We start from the raw sequence: 16,137 nt of genomic DNA on the forward strand, positions 1-16,137 counted from the left end.
CGACGGCGAATGTTCAAAGATAACGGTACCGTCAGGAGTGCCCCAGGGAACTCTGGTCAGACAGCTGTTATTTCCTATATACATTAATCGTCTAGCGGGCAGGGTAAGCAGCAACCGGTGACTATTTGCCGGTGACTATTTGCCGATGATGCTGTGGTGTGCGAGAATGTGTCGTCGACGAGTGACTTTAGGAGGATACAAAAAGTCTTAGACAAAAATTGTAGTTGGTGTGATGAATAGTAGCTAGTGCTAAATATAGAAAAATGTAAGTTATTGCTGATGAGTAGGAAATCCAAACTCGTAAATTTTTGAGGGTATTTTTGTTCTGTCGTTACAACTACAAAAATGCTTGATTGTTTTCATCAGACACGTTTCGCAAGCGTCTGGTGAAAAAATCACGCATTTTTATAATTGCAACGACAGAACAAAAATATCCTCAAGAATTGTAAAGCAACTACGGGCACTATGGCCACACAAATGAAGAAGTCAAACTCGTACAGTTAGAATACAACACTAAAATTGTGCTGCTTCACACGGTCACAAGTGTTAAATCTCTCGGCGAAGGGGAGACCGGGGAATATTTACGCGGATATCATTTCAGTATAGCTAATTTTCATTTGTTGTATTTCTCGCATATAAATTTGTTTTTTCTTAAGACGTGGTTATTTATGCGTAACTTGGTATTAGTACTGCTACCTCAACCTTACATTTGAGACAGCAAAATATATTTATGTAGGATCACGTCGAGTGTGTAAACATGCCTCGTGTATGGGTAAAGTTACGTCCCTATGGAAAGACGTTTATGCGTATCATAGAACAGTATAATGAGTAAACAGAACACTATACTTTTCAAGGTATCCATAATGAGATCTTCACTCTGCAGCGGAGTGTGCGCTGATATGAAACTTCCTGGCATATTAATACTGTCTGCTGGGCCGAGACTCGAACTTACGAACTTAGCCTTTCGCGGGCAAGTGCTCTACCAACTTTTTTTAAAAATCTAATTTTGTTCGATATTGTCGTTTTATTTGTTCAGGGTGGACATACCATGATGCTTGTTTAAATTCGTCGGTGATCTATTAACTCAGTTTTTTTTATTGCAGAGGGCTGCTAACCCTCTGACCGAAAACCTACTACGCTACCCAAGTACGACTCACGACCAGTCCTCACAGCACCTGGACGCGAAAGTCAAAGGTCCCGAGATCGAGTTTCAGTCCGGCACACAGTTTTAATCTGCCAGGAAGTTTCTTTTCAAGATATGTTTTTCTGGCAGTAAGCAAAACTACAGTCTTACCTACGCCAATTAATATAGTAAAACAGCAATTTTCGTGACAGTAAACAAACCTTTCGGCGAACTTCGATACATTAGCACAATATGGGTTCATATGGCTCTGAGCACTATGGGACTTAACTTCTGAGGACATCAGTCCCCTAGAACTTAGAACTACTTAAACCTAACCAATCTAAGGACAGCACACACATCCATGCCCGAAGCACTATTCGAACCTGCGACCGTAGCGGTCGCGCGGTTCCAGACTGTAGCGCCTAGAACCGCTCGGCCATCCCGGCCGGCAGCACAATATGGCCTACGTAGAAGACTGAATATTAGTTACAGACCTACTCTTCAGTACTGTGCTAGTTGCATTTTGTACACATACAAAATAATGTTTTTCCTCTGGCACAGTCTTCGTGTGGCGACCTTGTACATTTAAGGCACCGGACCCACTCTTGATTTCGTTTTGAATGGCTATATCGCTTCAAGGAGTAAATACGGAAGCAGTTTTCATACTCTTTAACAGAATTGCGTGGGATATTCATTGAGACGGGAGTACTTGCCAAAAGGCCCCCTGGAGGACTAGTTTCTCAGAGGAGAACGAGAGGAAGGAGGTGGTACAGGATTATTGATTCTAAAGTGAAGTCCTCTCTGTTTATGTAGAAGTTTTCTAACACGGTTATTTTACCATGGTAGGTCTTTCCCATCCCTTAAGACCCTACTCGGAACATACTTGTCTAGGGCATATTGCACGATTCCTTTGCATTTTTTTTTTTTTTTTTTCCATTTGGTTTCCACGCCATCTTCCTCATCACAGAATATTTGATGCTGACTGCTCAGACACTCTGAAATTTGTAGCCTGTCACTCTCTTTCTACATTTCTTAACATTCTTCGTCAGACCCGTTGTCATAGCTGCTATCACACCCTTTAGCCGCGCGGGGTGGCAGCGCGGTCAGGGGCGCCTTGTCACGGTCCGAGCTGCTGCCCCCGTCGGGGGTTCGAGTACTCCCTCGGGCATAAGTGTGTGTGTCGTCCTTTACGTACATTACTTTAATTAGGTTAAATAGTGTGTAGGGTTAGGGACCGATGACCTCAGCAGTTTGGTCCCATAAGACCTTACCATCTTACCACTGATACCTTCCTCTACGTTAACTGGTTCGATAAGTCCAGGGCTGTTGGTTGCCAGGAAGTCTAAGTGTTACCCACACGAGTTGGTTCTCTTACTATGTGCTCAAAGTAATTTTCGTACAAGACATCTAGAACAATGTCAAACGAATCCCAGTCTCTGGCACCAGTTTTGATAAAATAACACTCTCAGTCTACACCTGGCAAGTTGAGTCAACCCCTATTAGATGATCAGGAAAATTACTAGCGATTTTCTGCAAGTTCTGTCCGAAGCGCTCTACAACTATAGCTCCTGAGCCAGGCGTCTATAAAAGCACCCGAACACCATTCTTGACTTATCTCCGATAGTTAACATCATCAGTTTAATCCATAATCAGAATCCGTGATAACCTCGCTATATTTTATCGGATTCTTAACTGCAATAAACACGACGCCTCCATTGGCCACGAAGCTATCCTTAGGATAAATTTTCTGATCTGTACTTAGGATTTCGCTGTCACTAACGTCCGGTTTAAACCAAATTTCTGTTCCTAATACAATCTGTGCTTTAAAACCTTCAGTAAGCGATACTATTTTAGGGACCTTTTCTTGGATCCTCATGCAGTTCACTAAAATCATATTATCCTTTTCTATCTCTGATCTGCGGCAACGAACGTTGTCTAAGGATAACGTGGCTAATTTATTAGGCAACAGTCTTTGATCGCAACGGAGGGATTCTCTAAACTAAGAAAGCCCCACGTGCACGCCACACGCACTCCGTCACTGTAGTAGCCGCTTCCAACGTGTAGTGCACGCCTGACCTGTAAAGGGGTACATTGCAGTTCTGTAACCTATAGCGGAGATCGAGAAATTCGCATCCGATAACGTCGCAGAGTCGTCTGAGCCTCTAGTTTAGAGCTTTCACTCTCCCCGAAACCGGAGAACAGCGATCAGACCTGGGTACGATGCTATAAATAGATAGCTTAGCCTGCAGTCCCAGTGCCACGCTAGTTATCTTCATGAACTCTGCCATCCGCCGAAAGAAGCCGAAGATGCTCTCAGACTCCACGTGGGTGGCGTCATTCATGCCAACACGTACCACTATGTGCAGCGGGTTGGGTTCAGTGCACTCGATAACTGCCGACAGGTGTTCTTCCACATCAAGGACGAGATCCTACCGACATACACACTGAGTCCACTCTGGCGTTCGCCGGCAGTTCTAGGCGCTTCAGTCTGGAACCGCGCGACCGCTTCGGTCGCAGGTTCGAATCCTGCCTCGGGCATGGATGTGTGTGATGTCCTTAAGTTAGTTAGGTTTAAATAGTTCTAAGTTCTAGAGGACTGGTGACCTCTGCTGTTAAGTCCCATAGTGTTCAGAGCCATTTGAGCCACTCTGGCGTTCTTTCCTGCATTGCCTGCTATTTCCCTGAGTGGCTCCATCACCCGCCTAATATTGGAGCTCCCAATGACAAACATACCAACCCTCTGCAACAGTCGAGACTGGGCAGAAAAGTCGGCCGCTGGCCTTACAGGAGAGGCATCTCGTGTTGGCTCAGAGTTATTATCAAAGCCGGTTATCCTCTCGTACCTGCTGCTAAGGCCAAGAGGGCCAGCATAGCCACCTGCTCCCTCTTTCGCCTTCCTTCCACTGTCTGAACGGTTCAGATGTTGCGAATCAGAAGATGCAGTGACATCCCGGTCACTGGTGGATTTCAAAGGTACCAAAGGTGTCGCAAATCTTGTACCCAGAGATCTGATTCCGCCGGAACGTTGAACATTAGCAAGCAGCATGTCGACGATAGCCAACGCTGCTTACAGCTGTTTACAGACAGCAGCCAATTCCTCTTGTGTCAGCTAACAATAATCGCAGTTCCTAGCCACATTGTATTGAGTGAAAATAGATACAAGATCTCAAATGGCGCTACTGAGTGTGAAATGTTAACAAAATATAACGATGAGAATAACGGAAAAATGAAAACGGCTCTGCTGATTTCCGACGACGTACTAAGACAGCATACTTCGAAACGATTCAGAGGCGAGTCGTTAGATTTATTACCGGTAGGTCTTATTACCTATTACGGATAGCTTAAGAAACTCAAGTGAGAATACCTCGATGGAAAGCGATGTTATTCTCGAGAAACACTGTTGACAGCATTTAGAGAACCAGCATTTGAAGCCGACTGCCGAACGATTTTGCTGCCGCCTATGTACATTTCGAGTAAGGTTCAAGGAGATAAAGAGAAATTAGGGCTCTTGCTAAGGCATACAGACTAGAGTGCTGCAACGCTCAATGCTTGACCGGTCACTGCTCGCCTGTTGACAGGGGGATCGAGCCGCTCGTGTCCGGCCCCACACGACTCGACTCGGTCACGTACTCGGGCCATGTCTGTTGCACGGATTCCAGACACGCGGATAACCGAGCATGACCGGTCACCGCTGACGTCTCACCTCGCCTCGTCCCGGCTCGCTGCACCGTACTGTGCAAATCCAACGCCTCTGCCTCTCTCTCTCTCTCTCTCTCTCTCTCTCTCTCTCTCTTTCTCTCTCTCTCTCTCTCTCACACACACACACACACACACACACACACACACACACACAATGTATTTATCTCTGTCTCTCTCTCTCTTTTAATACAAAAGTAACGTTTCCAAGAACGGGTACGAGACACACCTAAATTCATAAAGCAATTGGGAAGTAAAATGATATTTCAATACAATCGTGGATAGAAGACGAGTCTCATTTCCAAACAGAAGCTATATTTTTCCTTTCATTAATAGGAAACATTAAATAAGTGTTGTCCCTGTAATCTAGAAGACAACCATCTTCATAAAGAAAGCATACAAAGAACTTTAAACATTTACAGACGTGACTTGTCGTACTTTTCACATGTTTGCAACAGAAACAAAATTATAGTTATTGTTTATCAGCAGTAAATCACTTACGCGTTCTGCATTTAATTGGTCGCGGCGATTTGTTAGTACCATGCCGGCTTTACTAAAGCATCTTTCACTAGGTGCGCTTGTTGCTGGGATACATAAAATACGTCGTGCAACTGCAGCCAAGCCTGGTAGATCTGTTTCATGTCTGCTCCTCCACTTTAAGATGTCATCATCATCTCCGGGGTACATTAAAATGTAGATATCTACTTCATCTGCTGCGGATGATCTGTTGCTCCTCCATTCCTTGAAACGAACTCTCTTTCTGGGTCTATGATAATAGAGTGTGTAAGGATTCCAGCATAGTGTACAAGCTGTTCCAGCGTGTGTAGGCCTCTAGCTTCAACGATGATTTCAAAGACGAGCAGAGGCTACTTCTCTTAATGTACCTTATAATGCAATTTGCTGTATTTATTGTTAATGCGATGTTCGGGGCATTATTTAGCAAGAAGTTATCTTCATCGAAACTATGGCTAAGTGTGTGTTTATACAATGAGCAGCAAAAGGAATCCTTTCGTGATTTTCCAAAGCCTTTATTACATTGGCACCCTGGTCGGAGACAAAAACAAAACTGTGCAACATGTCCGGCGAAATGTTCCAATCACCCATCCTCTCTTCAATTTCTATCATAACATTTACTCCCGTCTTCTTAACTCCCGGCAATTTTGTTGTAAATAAAACATTGTTCACAACAGACCAATCTGTGTTATTGTAATGAGTTGTAAGCGTTAAATAGTGCACCAGATTTTGCGAACCAGTCCACATATCATCTGTCGCAGCACATATTTTATTAATAACTTCTGCAATAACAGAAGGCATTATGCTGTTTCGTATTGCATCAGCTCGTTCTTTGACATGTCTGCTTATAGTAGAGGGATGTGGCATGACATCTACCACGTTAACTTCTCCATAATGCGCACCTAGATGTGCTAATTCTTGGCCTAGTTCTCTGAAACCTTCACCGGAAACAGCATTAAAAGGTCTCATATCTTTAGCACACATGGCAACACACTTTGCCGTAATACTATTTTTTATTACTGCCGATGTCCGTGAAGGAGCTGTATCTTTGTGAGGTTTCTTGCAACTGTGTTTCGCCGGCCGCGGTGGTCTAGTGGTTCTGGCGCTGCAGTCCGGAACCGCGGGACTGCTACGGTCGCAGGTTCGAATCCTGCATCGGGCATGGGTGTGTGTGATGTCCTTAGGTTTAAGTAGTTCAAAGTTCTAGGGGACTTATGACCTCAGATGTTGAGTCCCATAGCGCTCAGAGCCATTTCAGCCAACTGTGTTTCTTTAAATGAGTGGTTCCCGACTGGAAACACGGTAATGTGGAGCAGTTTATGCACGAAACGTACCCAGAAGACGCACTGTTTTCGTCTACAACCAACAGAAATTTACTCCATACTAGGCTTTTTAGACCTTCCAGTTTCTTCAATGTGTAAACATTGGTTTCAATCTTACATCTTACAGCACTGGCTTCCTCGCGCTGCATGATTGCAGAGAGAGAGACACACCACACGGATAATGACACGTGTAATGTGTTTGAAGTTACGTGCTACGTATTCGGTCACGGCATCTATGCTCGGTCACTATAACTAGTGCGGGCAGCCTATCCAGTTAGGGTGTGCTCGCCCCATTTCGTATTTTGTGCTCGCTTACTCGGTCATGCAAGACTCTAATACAGACAGTTGTGTTTCCCTCACTGAATCTGCGAGTGGAACACGAAATGAAATGTCTCATGCTGGTACATCGTAACGCCCTCCAACCGCTGTATGGCAGTTAGCTGAGAATGTTTGTAGATGTAGATGTTGATGTGTAGAGTAATGCACACCCTTATAAATATGCATGATTACTAGAAACATAGGTGCAACTTATAGGGAAACTATCTGTAGAAGGTATAAGCAAGTGTAAAAATGAAACTCCCTGGTAGATTAAACTGTGTCCCGGACCGAGACTCGAACTCAGCAAATTGCCTTTCGCGGGCAAGTGCTCTACCAACGGTTCTTTTTTTTTCCTTTTTTCTTTTGTTTCGTCATTGTTCGTTGTATTTGACCATAGAGTACGTCACATGACGTCCGTTGAAGTTCGTTTCTGACCCCTTCACTCAGCTTTTTTTATTACAGAGACCCGCCAGATCTCTGACCGAACACGACGAGCTACCGCGTCGGTAAGTGCTCTACCAACTGAGATAGCCAAGATCGACTCACGACCCGTCCTCACAGCTTCAGTTCTGCCAGTACCTCGTCTCCCATCTTCCAAACTACGCAGAAGAGCTTGTGTGAAGTTCGGAAGGTAGGAGACGAGGTACTGGCAGAATTGAAGCTGTGAGGGTGGGTCGTGAGTCGTGCTTGGGTATCTCAGCTGGTAGAGCACTTGCCCGCGAAAGGCAAAGGTCCCGAGTTCGCCTCTCGGTCCAGCACACGGTTTTAATCTGCCAGGGCGTTTCATATCAATGGCTCTGAGCACTATGGGACTCAACTGCTGTGGTCATCAGTCCCCTAGAACTTAGAACTACTTAAACCTAACTAACCTAAGGACATCACACACACCCATGCCCGAAGCAGGATTCGAACCTGCGACCGTAGCAGCAGCGCGGCTCCGGACTGGAGCGCCTAGAACCGCATAGCCACCGCGGCCGGCGGCGTTTCATATCAGTGCACACTCCGCTGCAGAGTGAAAATCTCATTCTGGCAGCTGTAAAAATGTTAAGAGTTCATCTTGCAAGCCAGTAATAAGCAAGGAAGCGGAAGTTATGGAAAATATGTTATGAAGAGCTGTATAGAGGAAGTAAACTTGAAAACATGATGGAAGGGGAAGGGAAAAAGGACGAAAATGTGACGAGGGTCCCATACTACGAAAAGAATTGGCCAAAACACTGAAGGTATAAAGGCACGGGGAGTAGTCGTTTCCTCAGAGTCATTGAAATCCTTCAGAGAACCAAGCAACTGGTCCATGTACTATGCGCGATGCATGAGAAGTCGAAATACTCTCGGACTTCAATAAAAAAAGCAGTAATCCCGATTCCGAAAAAAGCAGGTGCTGACAATGAATCACATACCTGTGTTGCTGAAAAATTTTAACACGTTGGCAGGACCTGACCAGAGAGATCAATGTGGGTTCTGAAGAAATGTAGGAATATGCGAAGGTTTATTTTTTGGCCTATGTTAGAAAATGCTCTGAACCTACATTTGCAACACTTTCAGGGATACATAACACTACTGAAAAATAGAAGACAATAAGAGGAAATTTATCCGCATCTTGTACAGAAACGAGATTGCAGTATGACAGCCGACGGACGTGAAAAGATGGCAGTGGTCGAGAAGGAACTGAGGGAGGATTATGGTCTGACCCCATGTTACTGAACCTGTATATATGCCTAGGGAATATAAGGTCAAGGTGAAACTGGGGAAAGAATTTGATGCTGTGAGGAAGAATCGTAAAGTCTAAAGTTTCGGGTGATATTTCAGTTCTTTCAGAGATGGTTGGAGACATAGAAAGTTAAAAGATTGGATTGTATAGTGTAAAATGAAGATTTTATGGATAAATATCAATTAAATTAAAAGAAATAATCGAATACAATCCAGTACAATTAACACTTGCTGAGGAATCTTAGTCAGGATATGAAATACAAAAAACAGGAGACGAGATCTGCTGTTTGAGCAGCAAAATAACTGAAAGAACAGAAGTAAGTAAAATGTAAACTAGTAATAGCACGAAATGTGTCTCTAAATAAAAAAAAAAATAATTTTATTGTAGTGGCATTTATAAAATACTTTACAAACTTTAGGAGGAAGTTTCTTACATTAACACAAGTAGAAAAGATCAGGTAAACGTATGTCCTAGTTGTTAATGAAAGTTAAGAATTTAGGTGAGTGGAGCTCATCAACAAACTTGTAATAAATACTCGAAATGTTCTTTTCTTGTTTCTAAACACGCATGCACTCGGATCATGGGCTGTCTCATACCTCTAAACACCCCCTTACAGTTTCGAATGGTTTCCCAGGTTTCTGTGACGCTTCTTTGAGGAGTTTTGGCATCCAGTTAGTAAGCTACACAGAAATTGTTTAATTTGCCCCCGAAGGTAATAATCCCTTTCAATGAAGTTGGGGGAGAGCGAAGGGCATAGAACTGACACTCCTCTACATATCCATCTGTCGTGGTAGATGCGAGTCAGCGCACTAAAACACTGTTTGAAATGTTCTAAGGCAATATGATGCATAAATCACAGGTTTCATCTCATCTGCAGGAAAATATCTCCTAGTAAGTCTTGGAGGGAGTTCTGTATAACGTCCTTGTAAACAGCACCTGTAAGACGTGCTGAGTGAACGTATAGCCCCACCACACTGTCACCTGCAATTACAGCCCACACATTACTCATAAGCTGATGCTGATGTCTAGATTGTACTGTAGCATGAGGGTTGTGATTCACCCATAGGTCCTGGAAGTGAAAATTTGTTGTACCATCTTTTCCAAGGTTTGCCTTGTCCGTAAAAAAAGCTGGAGTGACAAACAACGGATTGGCAGTTTGTGCAACAAACCATCGGCCAAGGATCTTCCTTAAAGAGTGATTTGCAGGTATAAGGCCCTGCAAACTTTGAAGACGATACGGATGTATGAGCTGCTCGTGAAGCATCTTCCATGCTGAATTTGGCGATGTACCACAAGCCAGGGCCACTTGTATTGCGCTGATACCTGTCTCCTCTTCGATAGCCCGTAGAACATACTCTTTCTGGTCAGACGTACGTACTACACGTAGTCTTCCTTGATCAAAAGTCTATAGCACTGCCAATTCTGTCTTGGCAACGCGACAAAACAAAGCACCAAAGGTTGGATGACTCGTCTATATTTGGTCTGGAAACTCGTTTGTTGCGGCGTGCAGCTTCGTGTCCTGTACCATTCACGCGGCTGTTCATAAAAATTGCGTCTGCGTGCTCCCGTCATGTTTAAACGGTGCATTTTCAGTAGAGCCACTACCTGTGGCACATGTGCATGATGGACACGTTGAATACTGACGAATGATTAATATAATCAAGTCTCGCTGGTAGTCCAACGCCATGTAGGATATAATGAGTCAAACTAGTGCATAGACAAGTAAAGTTGCTGGGTTGTACACTGAAAATCATTGAATGTCAACTTTCATTAATAAGTCTAAAGAGAAAGATTTTACAGCATATGTTTATATGAACTTTATTTCTTGTTTTGGTGTAAGGAGTACGTCTCCAGAGTAGCTCACTGTATGATTAAAGTATTAAGAAGTACATTCCTGAAAGAAGGTGTTTCGAGTGTGCGCACACACGATATGTGATTCTGCAACATTTTGGTTCAGATGTTAGCGCTGGAGTTCATGTAGATGAGGCACATATCATGGATAGCTGCTACGTGGCGCTGTCGACTCATGGTAAAATGTAGGCTTAGCCTTAAATAACGAAGAGAGTTGTAATGATAGATATATGGTGTGGATATAGACGAGAGACGACGTGCTAACGGCTTGGTTTGTAGATGTTTCAGTCCTGGAACTAGTGGAGTGAACTTTGGAAGGCCGAAGAGTGGAGTTGCCGCGGGCATGACACAGGCGCGAGACTTCGCGGTTTTCTGTGTCACCAGACGTGACGTAACAGCTTGGTTTGTGCGTGTGTGTTGCAGTCCCTGCGGTGGAGGTGCAGGCCGTGGAGGGCCGCAGCGTGGCGTTGCCATGCAACGTGACGCCTCCCGGCCACGACAGGGTCTACATGGTCTTCTGGTTCCGTGACGACGAGGGTATCCCGCTCTACAGGTGAGCACGCAGGCGGCTCTAAGTTTTGCCTGTACTGGAGATTCAGGGAACACAGTATACAGTTAGCGGAAAATGCAGTCTAGAATCGAGTTTTCAGAAATGAATTTAGTGTAAATGATGAAACCATTTTAACTAGCGTAGTTGCGTCAATTCGAATGTCCAATTCCACTCATTGGCTTTGAGCAGTGATGTCACACAATGCAAACACGCTAGATAGAGGCAATCTTTGAAACCAGCTGATCATATCCGTAAACTAATGAATTTAGCGTACCATAAAATTACAACCACAGTTCATGTGATTAATTACTTAGCAACAAATTATGTCGAATAGAACTGAAGGTAAGGAAAATAAATAATAACAGAAATAAATTATTATCGTGATTTATACGGGTAAGAAAAGCACAGAAAACATTTAAATCCATTAAGTATAGCGCATGATGAAGTCATAACATCGTGAAATAAAGTTAATTTTTAATAATAATTATGAAATCTACTGGTACTAGTACATAAGTAACGAGAATTCACAAAAACTATGGCCTAACAAATATTGCAATCGGTAACTGGTACTAAGCTATATAGGTACGTTATAGCTACCGATTCCAACCTTTACATGGTACATAATTTAGCCCGTTTTTCCGGCAGGCGTTTGCATTGGAATTTAATAGGATTTCTGCATTTGTAATTGATCTCTGAACTTTAGCGAAAAAAATGACTATTCTTGGAACCTACATATGTTAATTCTAGATACCAATTCCAGTCATTCCACTGCTCCTTATTTAGACCGTTTTAAGAGCAAGTGTGTGGACTAAAGTGTTACAGGATTTCTAGGTTTGGCATTGCTCTCTTCACAACTATGAGAAAGAGAAAAAATTGGATACTGTACCTGCAGTATTTGTTACATTTTCGTAGTAGTTCTGAGATCAATAAGAAATCTAGAAATCCTAAAAAAACTTGGTCCGCAGATTTACTGAAACAATGTCCAAAATTATGAAGCACCGAACAGTTGGATTCTGGATCTAGAACTGACCTATAGAGGTGAATTCTTCTTAACGATTCCAACCATTCGATGGTTCGTTAATTAGATCGTATTTTCAGCTGATGTGCGAACCAAAATACTGGTTAATAGGATTTCTGAGCTTGCAAAATAGCTGATAACAATGGACTCATTTTCTAGAATAGAAAGTCCATTGAAGCTACCGATTCCAATTTTTGTTATTTCACCGCAGTAGTTTTAGAAAGCATTTACGAACGTAGAAATGCCATTACGTTTCAGTGCATATAACTCTTGCAAAATTTATTTACATATGAATCATGGAATGATTGGAATCGGTCATTGGAATTTACCTACATAGGTTAATTCTGGTTGTTGATGCCTATATTCGTTATTTTTTGTGTGTTTTCGTTAGTTGCGTACTGGCTTTTATTTTAGAATTGTATTTGTTGTCATTCATTTTATTTTCTGGTTTTGCTGTTACTTCCCTCCCAAAACTCTAACTTTCCTACTCTTGTCCAGTTAGATTCAATTATTAATAATAAAATTAACCGTACTTAACAATAGTAAGACTTCAAAAATGGTTCAAATGGCTCTGAGCACTATGCGACTTAACTTCTGAGGTCATCAGTCGCCTAGAACTTAGTACTAATTTAACCTAACGAACCTAAGGACATCACACGCATCCATGCCCGAGGCAGGATTCGAACCTGCGACCGTAGCGGTATCGCAGTTCCAAACTGTAGCGTCTAGAACCGCACGGCCACTGCGGCGGCAGTAAGACTTCACCATGCGCTTTCCTATAATGCAATTTAATGTTCTCTGTGCTTTTCTGCTCCCATAAATTACGAGACTAATTCTTGTGTGACGTGAATTATTTTAAACTTCTTGTTCTTAATCATTTTCTTTATTTTCAATTAGTTTCCATATAATTCATGACTTAGTAAATGACTACGTGAAATGTGATTGTAATTTTAGCGCATGCTATATACGTATGTTTATGAGTATGATACGTTGGTTTCGTAGATTGCCTATTCGTGGCGTCTTTGCCTTTGGTATGACGTCATTTCTCAAAGCCGATAAGTGGAATCGAACACTAGAATTTATCCGCATTACCAGTCAGTTTTATTCCGTTAATACACCCGGTATATAATTTACATTACTGCCCAGATTCGACCTTATGTCATTTGAAAATGTGTGCTACTGATGGTATGTGTTTGTGTGTGTGTGTGTGTGTGTGTGTGTGTGTGTGTGTGTGTGTGTGTGTGTGTCACTTAAAAAGTTTTTGTTAATTTTTAGGTGAGGACATGCATGTTGCCAAACATACGCAAATCGAATGTTTCAATGTTAAAATGGTTTCATCATTTAGACGATACACTGTGGCTGTGAGCCTCGCATAAGAAGAAATTATTGAATATACACTCCTGGAAATGGAAAAAAGAACACATTGACACCGGTGTGTCAGACCCACCATACTTTCTCCGGACACTGCGAGAGGGCTGTACAAGCAATGATCACACGCACGGCACAGCGGACACACCAGGAACCGCGGTGTTGGCCGTTGAATGGCGCTAGTTGCGCAGCATTTGTGCACCGCCGCCGTCAGTGTCAGCCAGTTTGCCGTGGCATACGGAGCTCCATCGCAGTCTTTAACACTGGTAGCATGCCGCGACAGCGTGGACGTGAACCGTATGTGCAGTTGACGGACTTTGAGCGAGGGCGTATAGTGGGCATGCGGGAGGCCGGGTGGACGTACCGCCGAATTGCTCAACACGTGGGGCGTGAGGTCTCCACAGTACATCGATGTTGTCGCCAGTGGTCGGCGGAAGGTGCACGTGCCTGTCGACCTGGGACCGGACCGCAGCGACGCACGGATGCACGCCAAGACCGTAGGATCCTACGCAGTGCCGTAGGGGACCGCACCGCCACTTCCCAGCAAATTAGGGACACTGTTGCTCCTGGGGTATCGGTGAGGACCATTCGCAACCGTCTCCATGAAGCTGGGCTACGGTCCCGCACACCGTTAGGCCGTCTTCCGCTCACGCCCCAACATCGTGCAGCCCGCCTCCAGTGGTGTCGTGACAGGCGTGAATGGAGGGACGAATGGAGACGTGTCGTCTTCAGCGATGAGAGTCGCTTCTGCCTTGGTGCCAATGACGGTCGTATGCGTGTTTGGCGCCGTGCAGGTGAGCGCCACAATCAGGACTGCGTACGACCGAGGCACACAGGGCCAACACCCGGCATCATGGTGTGGGGAGCGATCTCCTACACTGGCCGTACACCACTGGTGATCGTCGAGGGGACACTGAATAGTGCACGGTACATCCAAACCGTCATCGAACCAATCGTTCTACCATTCCTAGACCGGCAAGGAAACTTGCTGTTCCAACAGGACAATGCACGTCCGCATGTATCCCGTGCCACCCAACGTGCTCTAGAAGGTGTAAGTCAACTACCCTGGCCAGCAAGATCTCCGGATCTGTCCCCCATTGAGCATGTTTGGGACTGGATGAAGCGTCGTCCCACGCGGTCTGCACGTCCAGCACGAACGCTGGTCCAACTGAGGCGCCAGGTGGAAATGGCATGGCAAGCCGTTCCACAGGACTACATCCAGCATCTCTACGATCGTCTCCATGGGAGAATAGCAGCCTGCATTGCTGCGAAAGGTGGATATACACTGTACTAGTGCCGACATTGTGCATGCTCTGTTGCCTGTGTCTATGTGCCTGTGGTTCTGTCAGTGTGATCATGTGATGTATCTGACCCCAGGAATGTGTCAATAAAGTTTCCCCTTCCTGGGACAATGAATTCACGGTGTTCTTATTTCAATTTCCAGGAGTGTAATTAATTCCATATTTGGGCAATAGACATATGAATGAATCGAATAAAACTGTAGAGGAATAAAAATGTACAATCATCATCAATACAGGAATAAATTAGCACGCTTTGCAATAATACTCTCTAAACATCTTGTCATCAAATCAACAATGGAAAATCTAGGATGGACTGTTACAATATAATGAAAAGGATAGTAGCTACTCACTATTCTGCAGAGATGCTGCGTAGCAGATAGGCACAACACAAAGACAAAGAAAATAAGCCTTCGGCCTGCGAGCTGTGTAGTCTCGGCAGCCAGAGACTGCCCCAAAGTGTGTGTGAGTCTTGTTTCCGTGTGTGTGTGTGTGTGTGTGTGTGTGTGTGTGTGTGTGAATGTTCTATCTCCGATGAAGGCCTTGTTGGCCGAAAGCTTATTTTCTGTGTCTTTTGTTGTACATGTCTGCGATTCAGCATCTCCGCTGTATGGTGAGTAGCAACTGTCCTTCTCATAACTTTATCGTCAAATCGAATACATTATCCATCAGATATCTGCCAGTTATGGTACTTATCGCCCTCGACCTATTCTCTGAGGACACAGATTTATAATTCCCAGTCTAGCTACTCTGATTGAGGTGATGCACGCTTTCCTTAAATCCGTTAAGACGATCCTGTTGATATTCTTTTCAGCAAGCCACAGTCGGCCCCTTCGTCTATTCAACTCAGTTACTACGCTCTATTTACCTCCACTTGGACGAGATGACAAAATTTGTCATTTCTTCATGTTCTCGTTTTATGACTGTGTCCGTGAACATTTAAATTTCAGATGTCTAATGAGTACTGGATTTGAATCACAGGTTATTCAATGACTGAGTGGGTAAAATTCGTCATACCACTAGACATCTCCGTGGAAGACGCAGGAAACTCAGTGTTATTCCTTGTGACATTTAGACCAGTATTTCTCTGATGTCAAGCTGGAGAATTCGAGTAGCCCGTATGAGGCATTGTAGATGCAGGATCTCCAGACCGAGACCGTGAAGACAGACTATCTCATGCGGCGCTGCGTAATGCACACTGGAAGTGGTGTCGCAGCCCATGCACTAACGTCCTAATCACCACTGCTGTCAGAATAAAAACCATAGTAAATGCAAGTGGTGTCTTGCCCTTTTCGTCATTATGCATGGTTTTCATTGTTTACACCAGAGTTTAGTAAAACGAAGGAAGGAAACAAGGAAGGTTGGTGTTTAA

At 43.9% G+C, this 16,137-nt stretch overlaps 1 protein-coding gene across 1 annotated transcript in view; it reads left to right on the top strand.

The window, feature by feature from the left end:
* The window catches only part of LOC124803283 (nephrin-like), a gene marked incomplete at its 3' end in the record, with an annotated part of 463,636 nt that overhangs the window by 229,400 nt on the left and 218,099 nt on the right, over positions 1-16,137 (top strand). Inside the window, exon 2 of the mRNA XM_047264469.1 lies at positions 10,955-11,084. Coding sequence (XP_047120425.1) covers positions 10,955-11,084 — 130 coding nt within the window. The remainder of the gene's footprint in view (positions 1-10,954; positions 11,085-16,137) is intronic.

This window comes from Schistocerca piceifrons, chromosome 1, assembly GCF_021461385.2.
Source record: "Schistocerca piceifrons isolate TAMUIC-IGC-003096 chromosome 1, iqSchPice1.1, whole genome shotgun sequence".
In the NCBI taxonomy this organism is placed as follows: Eukaryota; Metazoa; Arthropoda; class Insecta; order Orthoptera; family Acrididae; genus Schistocerca; species Schistocerca piceifrons.